Here is a 25,379-nt window from a genome sequence, read left to right as displayed (position 1 = left end):
TATCAGAGATTTTTAATAGCATACTTTTCAATCTTTCCTCACTTAGGAATAAGCAAGGAAAAGTAAAGAACTTCTGACTGCAGGTTACTGCTGTGAATGGAAAAGGTATTACTTAATGCTATGAAGTATGCAAGTTTTTTTTTAATATGATGGATAGCTAAGAAGTGGATGTTTAATGAAAGAGAACTAGTTTTCTGAAAAGTAAAATAAAAAATGCTATAGGCTCTTGCATCAACAAATATGAAAAATCATGCATGAATTTTAAAAAAAGTCTGCCTTTTTCATTTAAAATTGTAGAAAAGAAAGCTGACAGGACATATGATATAGGAGAAAAAGAGTTATTGACTGTGAGATGCAGATCACAGAGGGAGAGAGATGAAAGAAAAATTAAATGGAGAATTTTCCCTGATAGATAGGGTAGTTGTCTACATTTTATATATGCATAAATAAATTGTGTGTGAAAAGAAGTGGTAGTCTGAATTGCATGTCCCTGTTAGAGTGATATGTTATCTTTTGTTTTAAAATATGGCTTACTCCTAAGGATATATTTCAAAGATTATTCAATCAAACTTTAGTTAATGCATGATGGCGACTGTAAATAGAGAAAAACAGGAGCAGAGAATTATAATTAAAGTATCTCAAAAAAAAAGCAAAGCTTGAAATAAATAAATAATGATAACTTTAGAGGGGCTTGATGGGGAACAGAGTATGTGTGGTGTTTATTTAGCAGAGCACATCTGTTGTAAGGACTGATGTGAGCACTGAACAGGAGGGAACTCCGATATGTAGCAGTGAGACAGACAAGAAATTGTGGGCAACGGGAACCAAATTTAATTACAGTACAGGTAACTGAAATCACACTGATCAACAGCATGACAGGAGAGCGGGGACCAGCTCCGTAGAGGAGGACACCTGCATGTCTTTCCACTCTAAAGGGTGAGTCCTACATTATTTCACATATTTGCATCCCAGTCTAACTAAAAAGAGGGAGAAGTCTATGGGAAAGTAGAAGGGAAGCAGATGCCACAAGTGGCACCGACAAATGTTTATAGAGACAATGATATATATTTGCATCAAAACAATCTCCAAGATATATCCTTTCAGGGCAGCATGAAAGAAAACATCTGTTGCAGAGAGCGCAGAGGCTTTGCATTCAGAAGATGTTCAATCTTTTATGCGCAATTTGGTCTTTTATGCATATTATGAGACATTTATAGTGGTGTCTCACATAAACTGTGTCTCCCTTGCGGAATCTCACATTGGGGTAGGTTATTGGAAGCCAGTAGCCATTACATTGGTAATTTGAGCTGGGACAGAGTAATGGCACCACATTACGAACCAATAATGGGATACTAATGTTTGTAGTACTCTCTTGCAGTGCATAATAATGAAGGGGAAGTATAAGTTTAAAATCAATCCTTAATTAGGTGGATGACTTTCTGATTCTGACAAACACTGAAACTTGCCCAGAACCTCAGTGCTGACTCACAGTGTTCGCAGTATTTTTGCCTTGGGATGCACAGGTTCCTACCAAGCAGTACTGCAGGGCCTCTTTGCTGAAGCTTTTATTGAATAAAGCCACCTGAGCCTCTGAGTAGCTTTTGCAATCCCTTAGATTTGCATAGTTTTATTCCTGTAGCGCCAGTGATCTTATGCCATTTGGCAGCACCCACTGCTGTGGTGAACACATGTCACGATTTCAGCAGAGTGAGAAAGGCAATGAAAAGGGAAAATGTTGGCATTTGGGGAGCAGTAGGCTTACTTTCGATCAGTGTGAGGAAACAGACACTTAGCTGAGGAAAATCATTTCAGTAAATATTCTGTAATGTTTCAGGTGGCAAAGGGTTGTGAACCTTCCCAGCATGGGTCATGGCTGGCTACAGGACACCTTGCGTGGGGAGGGCAGTGTTTAAATCAGTCTGTTGTGTTAGATCCAGTGAATGGCACCCACAGGGAATGCTGTGGATGCAGTTCTTTTCATCTCCTGGAAGGCCTGAACATCATGCGTTAGTCATATGTGGGGGAGGAATTGATAAAATAAACAAACATATGGAATGCTTAAGTCTGCCACGGTACTTACACACCGGCCCAAATTCTCTTCTGTTGCACGGTGGCATCAGTCAGAGTTTATAGTCATGTAAATGGAGAGTGAGGTTGGGCTCCTCAAAGGTCAATTGCAGAACCTCTTTTTTTATTTCTATGTTTGTGGTTCTGTTTTAATAAACTTTTTTTATTTAGGAACTTTTTTTTTCAAGAACAATGTGTGAGACTTCTGCGTGTGCCCTCAGGTTCAGCTGCACCAGCTTCATAGTCCATTAAGCTAAATGTTCCTGCTATTTTTGCTAATTCTATAGATGTGGTGTAAGGGTTAGGGAACTCTGCTAAATATCTAGGAAACGTATTAAAATCTGAAAAGCACAGATACTGTATATAGAGCATGTTCATCAGTCCCTGACTTCAGATATCTGCGACAGCTGACAGACTGCTTGTGGGGCACTCACAGCACACAGGAGACAAGAGCTAAGCGAGGTAGGAGACAGAGCAGCAGAAAGAAACTGCCCGTTCGGCATCTCCTGCTTTAAATGCTTATGTTGGGAACTCCTTCATTCAAAGTATTATTTGAAGTTCCCCTGCTGAAGCCTTTGGGTCTTCCTAGAAATGACTGGAAACAGATTTAAAATAGTAACTTTCATCGGCCAGGAATTATTATATAAATGATTTGTATATTCCTATAGAGATGCATTCTCTTCCTCTCAGAATATACATTTGTTATCAATCCCTCCTCAGCTTGTTATATACTGTCTGCTCACAGGTCAGGTCAACCAATTCAATTTTTTACTGTCCTATCGTGATTTTAGGTCATTTAATTTAGGGCAATTAAATAAGGTACTAGAAATTTCAGCACATTCCAGGTCAATTCATTAAGTTTTATAATTCTTCTGAAGTTTAAATTTAACACTTTTCTGCTGAATTACAACTCTAATTAATTATCTTCTACGCTGTGCATCAAAAGGACTCCTCTTCTCCTATCTTAACCTGCTAATAAATGACAGTGTTGATGAAAAGGAATGTGCCAGATTCTCATTTGCACTAAGGCTCTTCACAAGAAACGACGGTAAAAGAGGCCTAATAGGGGTGTAAGATGCTTTGTCTCCAGTTTTGAAGGCCTCTCTCTACTGATATAATGGACAGTTATTTTGACAGTGTCTAAATAAGCAAAGATCTAAGATTTTGTGAGTAGAGAGGCAAATAGGCAATGAATGACAAATGCTAGTTCTAGGATTTAGAACCCGTTATGTGTATACACCCCATTTTTTGTTTGATACAGTGTTCATATATTACAATAGGGAGACATCTTTTCTCAGTATCCCTAGGGACATGCCTAACTCTCTTCCTGTTGATAAGACTTCTTAAGGTTAGTATTTTTTTCTTCTATGAGCTCCATTGTTTTTAAAAGCCAGTCTTGGCAGTTACATAAATTTACGGTGGGGGAAAGAAAATGGGGTTATTTTTTTTTGTTTCTCTGACAAACAGGTATTTCCAGAAGCATGCTGACATTTCATCATTCTCTGGATTCTACTATTCTGGAAGAAGGGCTATATTTTGTGGGTGATTGCTTCCAATACACGGAGTTACAGCTTCATTCCTGTCCTGTATTAGTTTAAGCACATAACCTTTTTGTCCTGAATGAAATTATTATGAGCTGTTTCGAATGCAAGGAAGGGGAAATGAGCAGTGAGAAGAACTGTCCAAGGCAGGTATTTGCACAGCTTCTATTCCTTGACTTGAAAAATACGGAAAAATTACAGGAAGGTGATTACTTTTAATCAACCACAATTGTGATACGACAGAAGCATTGTTGCTGTTCCTGCATTTTTGTGACTTTTTTTTTTTTCTTTTTTTACTACTTTAGTATTCCAGTCTTATTTTTCTTCCTAAGAATATACCTAGTTGAACAGCTCCTGTATCTGCACACATTTTCAGGTCCTACCGCCTCAGCCAGGGAGCAGGGCAGCCAGGGCAGCTGGGGCAGCGTGCAGCTCCCTGGAGATGGGGATGGACAGCGGCTGGGACGTCAGCCCGTGGAGGGGAGGTCATAGAGAGGCAGACTGGCAGCTCTGCTTAGAATCCAGGCATCCCAGACATTTGCTAAACTGTAACTCATCTGTTGCCCAAACCTCCAGGTATCTGCCCATCCATCATCACCTAACTACTCAAATGCCTGCAACCTGAGTACACACCAAATGGTTACACCCCAGGGCTTGTACCCAGGAACAGTCTCAAGCTCATCCAGCAGAACATCTGGACAGCTGCATCTGCCACCTCCCGGAACCCCTTTGCTGCTCCAGATTTCTCTGAAAATCCTAATTTTTTTTTAATGAGGTGAGGGACACACCTGTGATGCTGTCGGGGATGGCTCAGTTAGTGATGCTGGAGCTGAGCAGTCATTCCCCATCACAGATCCGTGTTCGATACGCAGCACTGCTGCGATGCAATCGGTCGAAAGGCAGCTGGTGAAAAAAGCACCGTGAGCGGATGGGGAAGGAGGAGGAAGGGAAGGTCTGTGCTGGGAGACAATTATCAATTAAGTGAAAGGGTGGATTAATCAGAGAGAAAGCTTTCGAGGCCGGACAAGTTTGGCAAAACATGAAAATGCCTCTCTTCATTTCCCCACTACTGAATTTAGTTTCCTTCTGGAGGCATGTTTCTACCCTGTGGCTTGCGAAGGAGAGGGAAGAAATTGTACTTTGTTTCCCATTCCGCCTTCATCATCCACCTGCTGAGCAGTTGCTGCTGATTATCGTGGCCTTGACTCCAGTCTCAAGCCCCATCTCATGACCCAAACAGCACAAAGGTGCTGCTGCTTCCCCCCCCCCAGCAAATGCGTTGATGATTCCCACCCCAGCCTAGGAAAATCAGGCTCGCTGAGCACACCACACCTGCTCCCGCTCCCTCCAGGACCCTCCGTGGCCACTTCCCCACCTGGGTGTCATGGCGGAGCAGGGGAGGCGCAGGCCCGGCTGGTGCAGGGAGCTGTAAGCCCTCTCCTCTGCAGCTCTGCGCCCGGCAAGTTCGGGAGAAGCTGAGATCGGCTCATCGCCGTCACCACCTGGGCTCTGCTCGGCGAGGGGCCAATGCATCTGTCTATACGGACTTTTAGTTTAAGAGTCCTTGTCCGGGGCAGCACTTCAGCAGCTTGCTGCATCTTGGGCCAGTGTCATGTGTTTGGTACAAGTGGTTGTCTGATCTACTGCTGCCCTCTCTGCACTTCCCACTAGCTCTGTCTTATTTTTATTCAAGGAGAGACAAAGTTGGCTGCTGGCCCAGATTTGCAGCTGGTGTCTCTAGAAGAAAGCTTACAGAGGGGAAAAAACCACAAACCAATAAACAAAACAACCCAAATTCCATGCTGAATCCGCAGACTATGCTGTTGGCATCATTCAGCCATAGAAGACATTGGAGACTGAGAAGGAGGATAAGGCTATAACTACTTTCTTCTGTGGTAGGGAGAGTAGCAGTAGTCCCTCTCTCTCCTCTAGCAGTGTCCAATAAACTGAGAATCCCAGGTGGGAGCAATGCTTTTAGTTACATGTCTCTGCTGTGCAGTGCAGGAGTTAGAGCCTGAAAAACAGGAATTTGCTGATGATGGCTTAAAGAGAATACACTATGCCACTGCTGGAAAATACCCCCACTGCCAGAAATAAATAAATAGGTCTCTCTCAAAAAAATTTCAAAAACCCCAGCTTGGTTTCCCACCTGGATTGTATACAAAACAGCAGAGCACAGAAGGCAGAGAAAGGGTGGTTTCTCTCCAAGGAGGAGAATACACCTTCTCTACCATTCAGCATTGCACTTGGGTAATATAAGTGGGCTTGCAAATGTTAAGCTTTGCAACATTTCAAGGCAGTGATGGGCCATCAAATTGTTTCAGACAAGTGCCTTCTACAGAGGCTGAGCAGCCCCTTTTCAGAGTCGCCTTTGAGGAACTTTGGGTGGAATGTCCTATGCAGTTAGTGAGCAGAAAAGTGTCCTCCAGCCACCTACCCCAGTACTTCTGCCTGGTGGATGGGGTTACTTGGAGAATTCAGCTGTGTGGCATTAAGCTGGAGAGACCCTGACTTGAGTCTCTGGAAAGGCCTGGGTCTCCATTCTTACAGGTAAACGTGCAAAACTCTTAAATGTTCTTTTTTTTGTTAATTGTTTAACCAGTCTTTCTGAGGAACATGATGCTTTTCCAGCTATCACTCTTCCATGAGGTAAGATCTCATGGCTACCAGCTGCATTAGAATATTGCTCTGCACTGCTAGGACTTAAAGAGATGGGAAGCTTAAGGACTCAATTTTAAGGCATTAATCCTGCAATTGGATACCCATGGGCAAGAAACCCATTCATAGCAACAGACCTTTGCCCAAACATAAGGTCTTGCTTAAACACTAAGCTGCAGGACTGGGGCATATAAAAAAACATCCTTAGCCATTCAGGAGCTTTCCTGCTTAGTGACACATGACAAAAATTCTCAGGGATCACACACCAACCAGAATGTTCAGTATGGGAATTGACTGTATGTAAGTGCTTTTTTCCTCTATTTTGCATTCGTATGATATGATTTCTAAGTTAGTTGATCACACAGTTGCTGAGCAAACAATAGAGCAAAGTAATTTGATAAGTCTTAAAAATATGGAAGTGTCAAAGAGGAAGATAGGTAATTAGGAAGATTTGGTCCAGAAAAGCATGGTCTAGACACGGCTTGATTTAACTCACAAGGAGTTTCATTGATGTGAAAGCAAGAGTATGGAGAGATTGTGATCTTACCTCACACTGTAATAAAGGTTAAACAGAACCATTCTAAGGAATACTAATAGAAATTACAGAGAACAACCAATCTCTTTGCTTTTATGTTGCATTCATTTCAATGGTCCCAGTTCTTGTTTTTTCATTTTCGATTGTCTTGGGGCAGGAGACAAGTCTTTATGCTTAACTGTAAAGCACTTACCATGCATCTCATGCAAAATAAATAAAAAATGAATTATGATAGGCATTTTGGGATATTAAGTAAATCATCACACGCCTACTGCATCAATAATCATTCTTACTGAATGTCCTTGGGTGACTGAGGCACTAGCAGGGAAGACAAAAACGAAATAACACATCTTCAGAACTAGGAGGAAGCATCAACCAGATAATCGCATAAGCATGTGTACAGCTTAAAAGCTGGGTATCTTACCAGCTGAAAACAATCACTTAATAGTTACAGTAAAAATAAGATATGATAATTCTGGACACGAGTCCTGCATAATATTGCAGTTTTGCTGAGATCTTCTGAAGTCAAGATCATGATGGGATGTGGCACACATCCAAAACCGTAATTCCTAGGACTACTGTATTGCACTTGCACCATTGTTAAGACATGATCTATGAAATTATGTCTGTGTTTTCTAAGGTGGGATATTGATGGTGTTTGCAAGGTGAGGCCCGTGATGGCTGCTACAAAGTCACGCACGGTCTTAGCTCCTGAGCACCAGCTAGGAACTTTTCAGTAAGCTGGGAGCCCCAGCCCACAGGATGTCCATCAGCAGAGATTCAAGATAATCATGTGGGCAAGATTAATTTAAAGCACATAAAGATCTCACTGCTCCCCAGGTACTTGGAGACTGGAGAACACCACTCAAACCTCTGTCAACACCATGGAGAATCTTTTTGTCTTGTTCTTGCCTTTTTTTCCCCCTCCATTCCCCTTCATGACAGCTTCACTCTGTGTGAAGACAGAGACTTACGGGAGGAACACAGAAGCCTTCTGTAGATTTTCAGAAACACTGATGTACAGCTAATTTATTGGAGGCTTGTATGCGTAAGAGTCCTTCTCATTTCTGTACCCCACAGAGCAGCACCATTGCTCGCCTCCTGCTGAGTTGCCTGTCACAGGCTGGCTCAGGCAATTGCTGTTTACCACAGTGTGAGAACGAGACAGACTCACAAAGAGTATTAAAACATAGCTCTTGTCAGACAAACTTGATTATTCCTTTCAGTAAGCACTACAGAATTAAGGGATGAAGGGAATGGGATAGCGTAATGATTCCTGATTTCAATTTCAAGAAACCTCACTTGTAAAATTAATTCAAATTGACTTGGCGTGGAAGTGGGAAGCTGCAGTTAAAAATGATTGACAAGTCCTATTGAGATGAGGGGAAGGGCATAGAGATCACTGCAGAGATAACATGAGTTTTTCAGAGACAGGGAAAAAAAAAGTTACGTGCCCAAGTCTCAGTAAATGCCACAGGGAATTGGGGCTCTCTCTTTGAAAATCTCTCTCATAGGTTTTATTTGCCATCTTCTCTAATTATCTAAGATAAAGTAAATGGGGTGTTCATGAAATTAAGTTAAAAAAAGAAAGAAAAGAAAGACTCATGAGTAATTAGAAACATAGAGAAAGGTAAAATGTGACTGAACCCTTGAAGAAAGTGGTCTGGTTAGAAATAATTGAAAGTCTATGCTGTACATTTCCAGAGGGCTCAAGTAACCAGGAGAAAGAAATGTTAAAAAAAAAGGAGAAAAAAAAAAAAAAAAAAAGTCAAGAAAAGTGACATAACTTTGCAATATAAGGAGGCAGTAAAAAAGAGCATGCAATAATGAATTCTATGTATGGAAACATCCCATCACAGTACAGGAAGGGAATAACCTTTTTTTTCTACCTCTGTCCTTCCATTACTGACCAAAACTAGAATATGTGCATTTGCGGGTATCTCTTTTCCAAAAGAGTATTGAACAGTTGGAAGAAGTTCAAGGAGAGTAAGAAGACATGTTTGAAAAGACAGACCTGCACTTGCCAGGGAAGTTCCAGGTAATTATTCACATAAATTTAGTGACTGTAGTCACAAAAATAGAAGCCAAGCTTACTTTCTCTTCAGGGACCAAGAGGGCACTGCTTAATTTTTCCACAAGGACATTCGGGTCTAGCATCATAAAACCTGTTGAAAGAGCAACTGCTTTTTCTCAAAGACTAGGCTTAGTTCTGCGAGATGGTGAAACCAAGCTTTCCCTTGGGGAAAGGTACGCGAGGGCTCCCTGTCCCTCCCAGTCCAGAGATGGAAGCACCACATGCCACGTCCTGCAGGGGCTGGGGCTTCTAACCCTTTGGGATGCCTCCAAATCCACAGTGGCACAGAGGACTCTTTTAACCCTATCTTCTTTAAGCTTATTTCTCGACTGTATGGCAGGTGTTCAATCACTCAGCAGTCATCTCATCTGCTGATGTCAGAAGCTTACTAATGTAATTTAAATCAAGGGTAGGTATAAATCAGAACAATTGAGGGCCAAAGTGTCAGTGACTGTTTTGTGCTGCATTGAATCTAATGCTACCTTCCACAGAAAAATGACACCACATGGAACATAAAATTCACCTAAATAGGAAGAGAAACACAATAAAAGCTTTTTAGGGTCATTGATTGATGGTGTCCACACTTCATCCTAGGCCAAACTAGCAATCTAGTAGGGCTGAGAAGTATTCCATCAGGTGTTGCCCGCTGTCAAAATTTACTTTTAAGATGTACAGCATACATTTATGAAGAAAATCTTTCAGAATTCTATCACGAGGAATCTAAGCTTTGGGTACATTATGAATTGACCAATACTAAATTAATGAATTGCATGGATGTTAAGCAGATAGTAGATAAAGTGATAATATTTCAGCATTAAGTATTGTTTCAGAATCTGGAAAGATTATTTATTGCCTATTTGTGATCTCCCCTCCTTTTATGTTAATTTAATTTACTTCTTGTTTCTGGTAATCATCTGTTCTTGAGTGACTTCTTGCTAAAAATGACACTGCATTGTAATTGAAACACCTAGCATGCTTAATGCTAGGACTTCAGCTACTATGTGTATGAAAGATTATATGATCCAGGATCTCAGAACTAATCCCATCAAGCTATTTCTACGTTCCCTTTTCCTGTATATAAAGGAACATAAAGTAACATTGGGAAGAAATAGAGGAATTTTAAAAGGCAATACAACAGAAAGACACAGAAATTTCCACTACCTCCATCTGCTCTATTATTGTTTTTCACAATCCCTTTTCCTTTCTTATTATCTGAGGAGAAGAGATGGCCCAGCAAGAAGAGGAGGAACCCTTAGGGGAGGAGAAAATTCCCAAATATTTATTCTTTTATATTCTTCATTAACTGCACTCACTCCATTTGCGCTGTTCCCCAATGTGTCTTACACGATCTAATGCCTGCAGCTGAGGATTGCCAGGGTGCCAGGCTCCAAACAGATGGGACCACAGTCAGTGCTGAGTTTCTCTTCTGGGCACCATTTGAACTCTGTTTTCACAGCACCCCATTTCACACTGTCACGAGCCCGGTTTCAAAGACGGAACAGTGTGTTACGGCAGCGCAGACGTCCATCTTCTGCTGGGGATCTACATGTAAGGACACCAGGATTTGGTCCCACAGGACAGCAGCTTTCTGTGTAAACAGTGGTGATCCAGCAGAATAAAACAATGGTCCCAGTTCAGATACAGTGATGCAGGGTGTACCTCTGTGAAGGCAGGTATCCACTACAGCAGCCTGCCATAAAGAGTATCTCGCCGTGAACGGACATACTGTGTGAGTAGTAGCTCTTACAGCTCTTACCTGCACCAGCCTCGTGCAACCCAGCATTACCACATCTGAACTGGGATGACAGTTCAGCTGCAATACCATGCACAGCAGGCGTGGACGGCAACCTGGATGCTGACAGCATCAGCAGCTCATTTATCAGTGAATAATGTCTTTATGGCTCGCTTCGTTGGATGACTGGACTCCGCCAAAGGTATTTGGTGCCTGACAGTCTGAAAGAGAGCATGAGCTGCAGGGCGACGTGATTTTGCCTTCCAGCTTGTGCTTTATGGCGTCCTCTTGCCAGCAGTGCTAAAGGTTATTCAAACCAGTAACATTCCCAGTGTGCCCAGCTTCCCCCATCGTTTTCCAGTGTGAACACTACAGTAGTCCCTTCCGAATTTGGACATGTGTCTTCAAGCAAGGCACAGGTAAACTCTTAAATAAAAGCGATTGTATGAATCTCCATAGTAACAATGGAAAAGAGAGGGGTAGAGCAGAAAACATGAAACGGGTTGAAAATTACTTCCAGATAACAGATCCTGGAAAAGAAGAAACTACTTGATGGCCTACAATATGTAAGCTGAAGTAATGTGTGAATGCTATTTTTGAGGTGAGCCATACCAGTGGTGTGATCCTGCAAAAAGCTAGAGGTTTCTCAAGAATTTCTGAGCATCCCAAAAAGCTTGGTTCAGGACATGAGTCACTCATAGAGGGAACCCAACATTGCCCTCTCATAACTAAGTATACTAAATTGGGTTTTCCACCTCCAGGAGGAAGTATATTTTTGAATATCATTACTTGAACAAAGACAGCATTAGCAAGTCAAATGATTTTGCATAGCACTTTTTTTAAAAAAGATGGCCACAAAATGATGCTTTTTATACAATTTAGCATTTTTAAAATTTATTCAAAGTGAATCAAAGCAAATTCTAAAATTCTATTTCAAAATTAATTTCAATTATTCTAAGACTTGTAACTTTTGTTAGTGGAAGAAGAGCTCAGAAATATTCCTTCAGCAATAGACTAATTAGTCCACCATATAATTCTGATCTTTGCTTGCATATTTTAAAGGTGTAAACATCATTGTATGGCAAAACTGTATCTCTAGTCCCCATCTGTTCAGTTAGAACAATAAAGTATATAAAAACTGGCACACATAACATCCATTACGAGGTCTTAAAATTAACTTTTATAGTGAATAAACATGAGCAATGCTAACTCTTGTGAAATAACAGCTTAACTGGGAGACTACTTGTGAAGGAAGATTTGTTTTATTTTTATCAGCACCAAATCTTTAGAAATAATCTAGAATATAGCTTTCTATATTGCTGAACACATTAAAAATTAAGAATTAAACTTAGCTGAAAAACATAAAGGGATATGTATTCCATATTGAATTCCCAATGTGACCATGATTTAAGGGATTGTGTGGATTTAGAAAAACATTCTGAAAAAGAAAGAATTCATTTTTTTTTAATGAGAGTTACTTTCCTTCCAGAAATATGCTTCATTTACATGTTATATTTCTTCTTTGTATTTTATCTTTTCAAAATTTTTTAAAATATATTTTATGAAAACAATTATCAATTACAATTTATAATAGCAACTGCTGACTAAAAGCTACTTGGTCTTTAATGACACTAAACTAAATATGCCATAATTATAACTGTAAAACATAACCCTATAAAACTTGAAATTAATATAAAAATCATAATTGAAATATTGAAGAAAAATACAAACTTTATTATTTACATTCCTTTTAAAATTTAAGATTGAGAAATGTCAGTCTTTTGATCCTTCTTTCCCTTCCAGAAAAACATTATGTTTTAAAACCATAACCTTCATATGGAGTAGAATTTTAACATACTGACCACCTCCACTGAAGTACAATAAAGGGCACAGATTTCCACAGTAGACTATTCCTGTGTGTAACAGAATGAATAGCTGGAAAAAAAAAAGAGAAAAAGAAGACTGAAGTGGAAAAAGAAAAAGCAGCTATTGTAGAAAAGTAAGAAAAACGGAAGACGAAGGGAAGCAATCAAACCCCCCATGTACTTCTAACACACAATTCTCTTGTAACCCCTGGGAATTTCCTACCAGCCTTAACCATCTAACCACCCACGAGCTCCTCTTTCCCACCAAACATCTCAGCTTGCTTTCTCCCTAATTACAGGCTGGAATCTGAAAACTGTAGATTAATAACCATATAGATAGGGTTGGAGCTGTAACTGGCTGATGCGAATTAGAGAATATGACCGAAGGATTCACAGGAGCCGTTGTTTTCTCCTACTCTCTCTCCAACTATAACACATCCCAATTTTTCACTCTGAAAGAAGGAGGACAGTGTACACTGTGCAATTCCAAACCCCAAACCCTTCATCTCAAGATGCCGGTGTGGTTGCTAAGTAACAGCAGTGTAGTTTATCTGCCACATCACTCACATGCCTTGTGAACACATGGAAAGTGGTTAAGGTTATCAAAAACCTTACGCTGCTCATGTGTTAAGATACGTATTAAGACAATATTCTGTTCTCCTCAAGAATGAATTAAAAATGCTCTGAGAAATTTTAGGTAGCATGTTAAAAAAAAATTTAAAAGCTCATAAAAACATCTATATACAGACAAATTAAGATGTATGGACAGGTCAAACAATCACCTAAACATACCTCAGGCAGGTACTGCCTGTAGTACTGAGAATAACTAGAAAGGCAAAACAAACCTCCAAACTCAATGGCAAGGTTTAATGGGAAGGTTCAGGATGCTGTCTGAACCTAAAACGTATCATCTCAGATGGAAACCTAGCCTAAACAAAGGTAACAGAAAACAGCATAAGGTGTGAGAAATGCGATGAAGACAGATTCAAAAGGCTAGAAGAAATCTCCGTGTGAGATTTTTAAAAGCTCTCAATAACAGTCTAACTTTAGACTAAATAAAACCAGAATTGTATCCACCGGAGGTTAGTAAGTCATGGTTAAATAGCTGGAAATTTCATCAGGTAAAGACTAGGAATCCAAAGATTAAAAAAAAAAGAGAGAAAGCAAATGCTAAACATGTCTAAGAAGCAAGAATCTTTCAAAAGAAGGAATGGGTCTTTTGGTCCCTCGAGAAAGAAGCAAGCAAAGAACATAAGGGCAGAGCTGAGAAGCCAACTGATTTCACACTGGACTGCGTAGTTCAGACCAGACTTATTCCAGGTATACTCTTTCAAGTTATAAAGATGTGAAAAGATGAAATGTTGGAGCCAGCTGACTAACTGAATAGGAGAGTAACTAGGTCCAAATAGGTTAAAAAAAAAAAAAGTGAATGAAGTTGCTGAGCTACTACTATCAAAAGTATGCAGTCTTAAAGTAGCCTGTTAGGGGACTGAAAAGTAATACAGGCATTAGCAATAACCCTGGAAAATACAACAGAAGTCCTCTTTACTTTAGCTAAACCAGTTAAAATTACCATCAGGTGTAAAGCCTCTCTTCTGACACAGTCGTACAGTTCCTGCTACACAATACATATGGGGATGAACCCTTCTAAAGGTGTATGTGTATGTTTGTGTGTGTGCATGCAGTAATAATTTCAAGTCTGTAAGAACTCAGCAGCTCTTTTGCAAACTCCAGCAGTTCTTACCCATTCCAGCTATGGCTGTCTGAACCACAGTTGCTGTCTTGGTGGTGTTGTAATGAGAAAGGTATTGATTTTCCTGTATCTGGGCTGAGAAAATAAGTTTGTCATATAGAGTTGACTATTCATAGAAAACTTTTCATTTGTAAATGTAGCGCAATCTGCTGTGGCATTTTAAATCTTCTACTTCTAAGCTGATTTTTGTGAACTTGTCAGATTGGAACTGCTCTCTGCTCTGTTAGTAAAACCACTCAGTTTTTTAGTTCGTTCCCCGCTGCTTCTTAGCGTAACTCTCTTCTCGGAAAGTCTGTGTGGTGGTTCCAATTAAATGCCACTACCCTAAGTACTTTTCACTCCATCTTGAAACCTGTTTTTTGTTTGGGTGCTGGGTTTTTTTGTCAGCAGAGTAGTTATGAAAACATTCAACAAAAAGTTACAATTTGCTTGATTGTATTTTTTTAAAAAGTGGAGATAACAATAGCCAAGAAAATCTACCAGACAGTTCTTTTAATAAATACATTAAAGTCTCTTTTATTTTTCTCCAATTTTAGCGACTAACATAACAGAAACTTTCAGACCACCAAACCAGTTTTCACAATCTGCCATAAGTTTGCATTTCACAGAAATAATCCTGACAAGCACTAATAGAGGAACGTTGGTGCAATAATAAAACAGTATAAGGCATATTTACACCATCCTTACATACAGAACACTGTACACACAAAAAAATCACAGATCCAGAACAAAGTAAATTCAATCCCTTAAACGTTTTACGTTTATAGGCTTGGTATCAAACAAATAATTCTCCAAGCAACAGACAACCTCTTGTTCTTGTGTGATTTATTTGTAACATTGTGCTCATGCAAAATAGGTATTTGCTTTATTGCATTAACATTGAAAGAACATTGGGAATTAGTTCTGAAACCAGTTCAATCGAATTTTAAACCCTGTTTCTCTTCATCCATAGCAAGTCTGAGTCATTTTTATTGGTGACATAAAACGAGGCATTAACTGATGATTGAGATTTTTATTCGGCAAGTTCCAAAACGATAATGAAGCTCAACTGACTACGGTTCGAAAACCATCTTTCTTGACCATGCACTTTTTTCTTTGCTATTATGAGGTGGTTTAGATGAGATGCCTTTTGTATTTTTTAAATGTCTATCTTTTTATATATATTTTTAAAGAAACCATGTACTACCCAACATCCACTGTTCACAGAAAGAAATAAGCAGCAGGAATAGCTCTGGTGGCAGAGTTGGCCAGGAGGAGGACATCAGTAAGTTAGTGGCATCTTAATAAACATCAAATGCCCCAGAGATACGTCATGAAAGTGTTGATTACTATAACCCATATTTCTGCAAGAGTTCAGACTGCCAGGGACGCTTGCGCTCTGGAAAATAATCTGGAATGTGGATTTTTTTAAAATCTTGGATACATTTTCTCATTTCTTCCTCAACACTCAGCTTCTCACATACCTTCTTTTTGGAAAGATTTGTTTCTCTGGACTTGCTAATGAGAGTTTGAAAGAGTTCACTGTTCCTGCGTTTGTCTGGTGGTGGCATCCACTGCACTGGGGCCTTCTTAGACGGACGATCCAAAGTCAGAGTATTTGGCTGGTGGGCTGTGGATGGCTGAGTGCTGGTGGCATTTTCTTGAGGAGTGCTCGCTTCCGAGTGGCTGTCACAGCTCGAGGTGGACAACTCGTTACAGGAAGTCCCGCTTTCACTGCCCTTGTCCAAGACTTTGTCGTGCTTCCTTTCTTCGTGGTCTTGTTTGGGGGAAACGGTTCGCTGGGGGGGCCCTAGTACAAGTCAGGAGAGAAAAAAGTATTAAGCAAGCACTGGTTTACAGAGAAAACTGATCAGACAGCATTTAGAAAAACGTGACTCAGGGTCTCGGCTGGCGTAAATTGGTGGCAGCTCCTTGTAGTCAAAAGCACTATACCAGACTGGTACACAAGTTGAAGGTCTGGTCCTCAAAGTTCTCACTCCTAAAAAGGTTTACAGCAAGAATAACTACACTGCCTGCCTAAGAATCCAGGTAAGGAAAAGTGCAAAATGCTCACAGATTATCTGTACTGGAAATCCCTGCAGGCAGGTTTAAATGAGCTAGGTTGCTATTACACCCCAAGAAGTTTATTATGAGAAATTAGATTTTGTAGCGTTAGGAAAATACTACCATACAATTTTCAAACTCTTTGCCTAAATAAAAATATTCCAAGGGCTTTGATTTTTTTTTGGAAGCTAAGCTCTTAACTCACCTTTTCAGAAGAGGCTACTGATACTATGCTCTGCAGAGGTCAACTCTGCAGAAGCCCTGGACAAAAAAAGGAGTATTAATCCTAGAACAACAGAGAGCTCACTCACTACTGACAGAGTCTTTAGGCTTTTTTTCCTTTTTTTTTTATCCTGTGGTGTTTTTGCTGAACTTCTTAGTGTCAATTATTGTCCCAGACTCGCCTCAGTGCCAGCTCAGAATTCAGTTGTACACCTCTTACAGCACAATCTGGCAGGGAAAAGGAGGTTATGAAGTTATCAGGAAAGAGGCACTCTGCAATGGCAGGGAGAGCGGTCTGATGGCCTATCAGCAGGCACTGCTCAGCACTTCACACGCCTAAAAATCGGATCTAGGCCGTTATTCTCTCCAGATATCACTTTTGCTTTGAAGTCTTAAGCAGAATATGAATGTGAAAATTAAGTGGTAGCCGCTAAATCTGTGCAAGCATTTTAATTTCTGAAGCCTTATTTCAAAACTCCAGCTGTGAAGTGAAATGATGCTATGCTGACATCATATAAACATCATGATCTTAATTTAGACACTATCTAAAGCTCACAGAAATATCTACAGAGTTCAAGAGGCATTGGATCAGACCAAAGAGAAAAATTTCAAAGACGTTGGAACATCTGAATGAAAATGTAGACTGGGGCTTCAGCAGCAGTTGTGTGTCTGCTACAAACCCTGAAAGTGTCCAAATAGTTTAGGTATCTAAATATCTTACAAAAACTAGATTATCCTTACAGTTTACCCAAACACCACCAGCATCAGTTAACTGCCTTTGCCAGTAACAAACCTCAGGGTATGACAGCTCAACCTTGAGTTACTGGGACAGAGCTGTAAGAAGATTTTGAGTCACTTAGTATTCTGTTTTTCAGTATTACAAATTAGAAATATAATTACAATTACAAAGAATGCAGGAGCAATATGAACACTCTAGTGTCTTTCTGACTGCAGTTCTATGATTCAAAGGAATCTAAGAAGATTGCAGTATTTTATATGAGACACAGGGGAAAACAAAACAAAGCAAAACACAGAAGCAAATAAATAGTAATCTAACAACAACAGCATTCAACAACCTGCTTTTCTTTTGTTTTAGCCAGCATCCCAGGATGCTATGTTACATTTCTGCAGTCTGTCTAGAGAAACCCATGAACAACCAAGATCCAAAGAGGAGAGACAACAATCCATCAGGGCTTGTACTTACATTATTCAGAGTGAAAAACACAAATGATTTTCTACTTTATTATATTCAACCGAAATATTTAGCACATGGCTGCAGTGATTTGCCTCCTCTTTCTCTTCCAGAAATAAGTTCACCTTCTTAAAAAGATTTACATGCCTTCCTTCTATTGTTGTATCTGGCATTTCATTTCATACCTCAAACCGTTATATGAATATGCTAAATCGAGAGTCAGCTGACATTATGGAATTACTCTGGTTTTGCAGCATGCGATTGTAAAACTGAGTAGTTAATCAGATAGTGATTTCAGTATTGTTACTCTGATTTTCAATAACATGATTAACATCAATATCTAATCTAGTTTAAAAACTTAGCTCCTTCAAATCTAACAAGACACTCTATGACTAAGAAACTACAGTTTTGTGTTAGCAACACCCTGTAGTCTTCAACTCTGTCTTTCCTGCCCTTTTTTTTTTTTTTTTTTTTTGGCTGTAACTTCATAAATCAAGATATTATTTCTAGCTGGTCTATTTTTATACTTACTTCTTTATTGGTACTCCTTGCTTCTCAAGGGCCCAAACTGGCAACATACTAAGGATCTGTTACATAAAAGCACTGAAATACACCTTCAAGAATATAACGAATTCCATTTCCTGCTACAAGATTATTCAGGAGCCTGACAATAGGCAGGTATTTAAGTGCTTTTTTGGATCACAGCCCTGAGGTTCAGTACCTTACAGCACTGAGCCCTGTAAGCTTCACTGAATTGCCTAAATTCACAATGACTTCAAACACAGGTTTCTCCCACACCTCTCCTTTTAAAAATTAACAAATCCTCCCTCACAAAGAATTCTTTATATGCTCCTGCACTTCTTTCTCAGTAGTGTGTTATTAACAGAAGCAACAGCTCTGCTAGAGGGGAGGTTTTTCTCACAATATTTTCCACCTGCTGGAACCCGAAAAGAATTTATAAATACATATGAAAGAATCCTCAAAAGCGATTTGTTTAATTTTCAACATTAGGGATTATCAGATAAATTTAGCTACATCTCTAATTCAGAAAACATCTCCTTATTGCCCTGTATGCTGGCACACTCATTTGTGGCTGGGATTGTGTGATGGGATGCTGTTTCCACTGAACATTCTCAGCCCTTCCAGAATAACACCAAAGACCTTAAAATAGCTCAGTCTGCCTCAAACTACTTACTTTCCAGGAGTGCAGAATAGATCTTAAAAACTCAGAGAAAGTATAGTTGCTCCACCATGCACGTAGAATCATTTAGGTTGGGAAAGACCTTTAAGATTATCAAGTCTAACCGTTAACCTAACACTGCCAAGTCCACACGTAACACTAAAAAACTTCAACCTTTCCCTCCTGCTCCTGCCCTTTCTAGGATCTCTCACCTGCTGCTGGTTCCCCAACTTAGAGAAGCTGGAAGTGAGTCACTGCATCTTGGTCCTCTCCAACTCGTTCTTCTCTACCCAGCTATGGCCGGTTGCCCTGTCTACTGCCCAGTTCTCTGAACACCTCCCAGGTAACAGTTCTCCTCCAGGCAGTTCAAGTAGACACTGAACTGCCCACTTCTTTTTCCTTTACTGCTCTTAAATGGCTCTGCCTCTCTTAGAAAATGAGCTTGCCCTTTACCTGGGCTTACTCACCACCTCTGTTACAGTGGCTACTAGACTCCCAAGTCTAGTACACTTGAGAGAGTACCTCAAACACATTTCTCTAATCAGGAAGGCATATTACATTTACTTTGACTGTATTTATTCCTCATCTATGTTGCTCTGCACACATTTTAGCCAACATTTCCTGGCAGAACTAACTGACAGAAGAATCGCTTTCGAGCAATTACTACAAAATATTCATGGAAAATTAACTAGAAACTTATAAACATAATTCTCTGCAGTGAAAATCTGTTTCTAGCAGTTACAAAATCAAAACAGAAACCAGAAGAAGTCCTCTCTGAATTTCCTGTCAAACAGCAACTGAGGAACAGAGCTCCAGTCAGGAACAGAACATGACAAATACAACAGCAAACCATCCATTGGCCAATAACTATTTGTTGAAAATTGTAACCACATACTTCTGAAAGTCAAATAAACCTTAGATAGGCCTAAATTGCTTGTGGATATTCATAAAGTGCAGTCAGAAAAGCTATTTGATGATTTATTTAGCTCTGTCTCCTGCAACAGAGAAAAATACCACATTGGAAACTTTAAAAGCATAAAAAGATAAAATAATTATATTCAGCTTATCTGTATTTCAGGTTTTTTGTACACTTATTTTCTTAAATATTAATACAACAGGCTTAAAATAGAGGAAATCCTATTCAAATCCAGTTCACCCAACTGCTCCATAAACTGGCTTCACCAGGGCTAAGTCCTGCCTGACCAACCTAGTGGCATTCTAGGATGGAGTTGCTACCTCTGTAGACAAGGGAAGAGCTACGGGTGTCATCTATCTGGATTTCTGTCAGGGATTTGACACAGTCCCCCACAACATCCTTCTCTCTCAATTGGAGAGAGATGGATTTGATAGATGGACTGTTCTGTGGATGAGGAATTGGTTGGATGGTCGCATCCAGAGGGTAATGGTCAACAGCACAATGTCCAGGTAGACATCGGTGACGAGTGGTGTCCCTCAGGGGTCAGTACTGGGACCAATACTGTTCAATATCTTCATCAATGCCATGGACAGTGGGATTGAGTGCACGCTCAGCAAGTTTGCAGATGACACCAAGCTGAGTGGTGCAGTTGACGTGTCTGAGGGATGGGATGCCATCCAGGGGGACCTGGACAAGCTCAAGAAGTGGGCCCATGTGAACCTCATGCACAAGGCCAAGTGCAAGGTCCTGCACATGGGTTGGGGCAACCCCTGGTATCAGTACAGGCTGGGGGATGAAGGGCTTGAGAGCAGCCCTGCAGAGAAGGACTTGGGTGTACTGGCGGATGAAAAACTGGGCATGAGCTGGCAATGTGTGCTCGCAGCCCAGAAAGTCAACTGTATCCTCGGCTGCATCAAGAGAAGTATGGCCAGCAGTTTGAGGGAGGTCATTCTCCCCCTCTGCTCTGCTCTGGTGAGACCCCACCTGGAGTACTGCATCCAGCTCTGGGGTCCTCAGCACAGGAAAGACAAGGACCTATTACAGTGGGTCCAGAGGAGGGCCACAAAAATGATCACACCTCTCCTATGAGGACAGGCTGAGAGAGCTGGGGTTGTTCAGTCTGGAGAAGAGAAGGCTCTGGGGAGATGTTATTGCAGCCTTTCAGCACTTCAAGAGTTTTTAGCAGGGTCTGCTGTGATAGGACAAGGGGTAATGGTTTTAAACTAAAAAGACGGTAGATTTAGACTAGATATAGGGAAGACATTTTTTACAACGAGGGTGGTGAAACACTGGAACAGGCTGCCCAGAGAGGTGGTAGATGCCCCATCCCTGGAAATATTCAAGGTCAGGTTGGCTGGGGCTCTGAGCAACCTGATCTAGTTGAAGATGTCCCTGCTTATTGCAGGGGGGTTGGACTAGATGACCTTCAAAGGTCCCTTCCAACCCAAACTACTCAATGATTCTATGATTCTCCCCTCTCTCTCTGTAGGTCAAATGGCCAGTTTATTGTATGTGCAGTGGTAGATGCATGCATTAACTTCTTCCTCACTCAGCTACTTTATTCCTACAGTGTCTCAAAGATAATTTGTTTGTTTGTAAATCAGTTTATTTTTACTGTGGAATGTAAAAGAAGTTGTGAACATATGCATAGATTGCTGTGGTTAGCTATTTTAATAAGTATTGTATTGACATGAAGAATGGAAAACCTTAGCTCTGGAGTACAACAGTTATAGCTGGATGTAAGACATGTAGACGAGTTGATACGGATATAAAGATAGTAATTTGGAAACAATACATAACCAACACTTTAAATGTGTTCAATATGCAGTTCTTCAATCAAGAAGAATGGAATCTGTTAAAGAGATGCTATCTTTTACTGTTGTTCCAGAAAATATACATGGAAAAAAAAAGAAATTATCTGAGTTTTATCAATCCCCTTGCCAGCGCTACAAAATTAAGCCTGTTTGTTGATTTAAATAAAAAAACTAATCCAATTTTAAAAAAAAACCCTAAACCAACAAACCCAAAGTCTTGAGTTTTTCTATGATGTACTTCTAGTGAAAATAAAGTTCTGGGGGATATTTTATCTTCATAATTTTCTGTTTCTTCAATAGTACTTTTTTTTTTAAAAAAAAACAAAACAGTTCTACTAAATATAGTATACTGAATTAATCAAATAATCCAATTAAGGGTTCCTTTGAACTGGTATGGCTATAAATGGAACTAACTCCTGCATAAGCAAAATATTTTTAACCAGTACTTTATATTTATTGAGAAAGTATCTTAAAAACATTGCAGCAAAAATTGTTAATAAAATTAGGATGTAAAAAAAATACTGATGCAGTAAAAAAATTCCATGTTTTTAACTGATTTCATGAAAAATGAAAACAGGAGAGCAACAAGTTTTTAAACTGACTAATTATATTGGGTGGCTCAGAAAGACAATAGCAAAGAGAAGAAAAGTTATTTTTATTTGTATCTGTAGAAGAAATTATATGTAATCCAACAATACTATTTGCAGTTGATTCATAATTTTTGCACACTTGAGAAATTGGCAGTATGTGATTTGCACATGATTTTGCATGAAATGCAATTTTTTTCACATTGTTTTGCATAGGGAAAAGTCCTTATTTTTATAGGCTACACAGGACCTTCAGTCTGGCACACAGCTATGTTAAACCCCTGAATGGACTTTCCCTCTACCTACTATCTCAAAATTACATTATATTCAGAGTGAATACAAGATGAATGCTACTGTGTTTTATGATTTAATTTTAAGAAACTAAGTAAAATTAACTGCAATTAATATACAATCATAGAAAAAATACTCATCAAATCTCACATTATGATGGACTTACCATCTTGCATATCTAGGGTTTTTTATTACCTTTCACCAACATTCAAAGTATTACACTAAACTGAATGCTTAGAGAGAAATCACCTGTGAAATCTGATGACAGGTTATGGCTACTGTGGGAACATTTTCATTACCAGACTTTTGAGTACTTAATATCACACTTCAATGGTAAATGATTATCTTTTATGTCTAATTTCACTTTGATTTTATTTTTAAAAAAGATTATTTTTAAGAGCTATAAAAGGATAGCTCTAAACCCCTGACATTTTCTATGGCATATTAATGATATTTCCAGTTTTAGAAGGAAATCCTGTTCTGAGAGCCCAGCTCAACACAGCAATTCACTCCCTGAGACCAGCAAGGGATTCAGCTTGCCTCTTACCGCTAGAGCTGTAGATTGAAACTAGCTTTATGGCAGGCAAATTTACAAGGGACTTCCTGACCACTGCACTCTGTTCTCTTTAATGAACTACAAAATCAAGCTAAATCCACTGCTTGGATTTAGCAGTGAGACTTTATGTGCTTTTTTTTTTTTAAACTCCATACAGTTTGTCAAGGAAAATTGTCTACTTATTTTAGGTATTGCAATTTACATCTAACTTAGTCCTGTTTGGGGGTGGGAGGAGGGAAGGCCATGCCCCACTTAATTTCTATTTTAAGGCTAATATGCAGGCCTACACAAGAATTAAGTGGCACACAGTCCTTAGCTGTTCCTCTGCCTTTGGTTGAATTTTATCCATCATGAACATCCCAAGCAAACAATACTAATAACTACTTATATATATATACAGTGAGACATATCTAAGTGCTCTTGACAAGCTGTGCTCTTGACAGCTTGCACTTATGGGAAAAATTGAAGAGTTCAGTGTAGAGATTTCAGTGGAACGAAACTTTGTGTGGGAGTTGTTATGCTGTGTGGTTTCCAACCGCTTCAAGTAAAAAAAATAATATATATTCAGTTTCCAATTTGGGTCTCATCTGGTAAAAATTTCAAACCACTTTTGGATTAAAGACCTGATCCAAAGAATGCTTAGTATATAACAGTGAAGTATTTTTCAGAAAGGAGGATTGAAATTCAGCATAACCTATTTTCTTCCTCCTTTCAGATGGGTGACGAATTGCTATGGATAGCCAAATGCTCACACTTTCATGTTCTTTGACTCAGCTGAGGCTTGGCTTTAGTCAATGCAAAGTACAATAGCTTCAGTAAAATGAAGAGAATGTTCCTTTCACCTTCGATTACTTCAGGGTACCATACTCATTTGGAAGAAGTGAGTTAACTTCCCTCAGGCACAAGAGAGAATTAGTTTCTGGGAGGCTTTGATTTATTAATGTGCTAAGCCCTGAACTCTTGGGTAAAAGGCCAGCACTGTTGACATATCAACTTCAGTACTTTGAGCAGAACCTGAATTTTGTGTGATTTAAGAAAGTCAAGCAAGTCGGCTTGCAGATGAGACTGCCACAGAGAGGTCTTGCAAATCTCAGCAGAGCTTTCCTGACATGAAGAAAAGCACTTAGGTTACTCACATTTTATCAAAACAGTTTTGTAAATATGCCCTATGTTCTGGCAAAGCTTCAAATTCGTATTACAGGGCATGTAAATTGCTTTGGCTTCACTAACAAGCTGATTCTGAGCTGTGAGTCTGGGTCCAAAACTGCATTAATTTAAAAAAAGTTTTAGACTTAAATGTTGACCTCATTCAAGTCAAAGACAACACACTCTGTGACCTTAAGTTACAAAAAATTAATTCAATAATAAAGCGTGTTCATTCTAGTGTGAATTCAAAAAAAAGATCTTAGAAGGAAAGCAATTTAATGGTGAAAGCAGAAAGGGTGAAAAAATACTGTCTCTTCTCACAGAAAAAAAAAGGGGGGGGGGAAGTTAGAATGATTTCTATAACTTTTCAGTACTTTACTCAGAAAGCATATTTTTATTAGTATCCCTGGAAAATTCATCTTCGGGTAAAACCAAGCAAAATTATTGCAGATAATACTTTAGCCCCCAAATATTTGAGCAAGAATATGTGAAAACACTACGTTCTAAAGAAAACCTCACTGTAGATTTAATTATCTTCTTTGCTAGAATATGGAACTTATAATAATAGGTTGTTCAATGAGTCATTGTAGACAAACTAAAGAAATGAAGAGAAATTTAAAAAAAAATCATGGCAATTATGAGAGATGAAGGCAAAATACTCCTTGATTATTCTGAAACATTTTACTACATTCAGAATTTAATAGGAAATGCAAATTTTCCCATAATACTTCCTGTCCTCTACTGTCAAGCCCATGAGGCATCTCATATGCTTTGATTCCAACACAAAATTTCAATGTAGGATGTGTACACTGAAGTCTTCTTCGTAATGTTTAGGAGCATTAAGATTTTTAGGAGTGTTTATTTGCTGTTTCATGGATATTTCAATAGGAAGAATATGTCTGTGATTGCACTCTTGATGAAGCCTTTTATTTAAATCTTCTTACCTGCCATGGAAAGATAAAAAGACACTGTGTAGAGATTGCGGCTGTATTGGGCATAGCTCCCACAGGGGAAATTACCCTTTAATAGTGTTAAGCTCGATGGTGTGTGAATGGTTATGTGGTACTTGAAGTGAATGAACCAATTCATCTTTCAGATTAGGACCACATGCCTGTAAGTGATAAGTGCTTTGTCTCAAAAGAAAAAAAGAGAACACTACAACATAAAAATATTTTTCTGTCACATTTACTACCACCTGATATTAAAC

General features: G+C 39.3%; 2 protein-coding genes across 2 annotated transcripts in view; one reads left to right on the top strand and one right to left on the bottom strand.

Annotated features, from left to right (window-relative positions):
* The window catches only part of GUF1 (GTP binding elongation factor GUF1), a 329,928-nt gene that overhangs the window by 111,328 nt on the left and 193,221 nt on the right, over positions 1 to 25,379 (top strand). The window lies entirely within an intron of this gene.
* Positions 14,768 to 25,379, bottom strand: part of KCTD8 (potassium channel tetramerization domain containing 8) — a 102,611-nt gene continuing 91,999 nt past the window's right edge. Inside the window, exon 2 of the mRNA XM_049834681.1 lies at positions 14,768 to 16,014. Coding sequence (XP_049690638.1) covers positions 15,554 to 16,014 — 461 coding nt within the window. The 3' untranslated portion in view covers positions 14,768 to 15,553. The remainder of the gene's footprint in view (positions 16,015 to 25,379) is intronic.

This window comes from Accipiter gentilis, chromosome 3, assembly GCF_929443795.1.
Source record: "Accipiter gentilis chromosome 3, bAccGen1.1, whole genome shotgun sequence".
Taxonomy (NCBI): domain Eukaryota; kingdom Metazoa; phylum Chordata; class Aves; order Accipitriformes; family Accipitridae; genus Astur; species Astur gentilis.
This window is presented reverse-complemented; position numbering and strand designations above follow the sequence as displayed.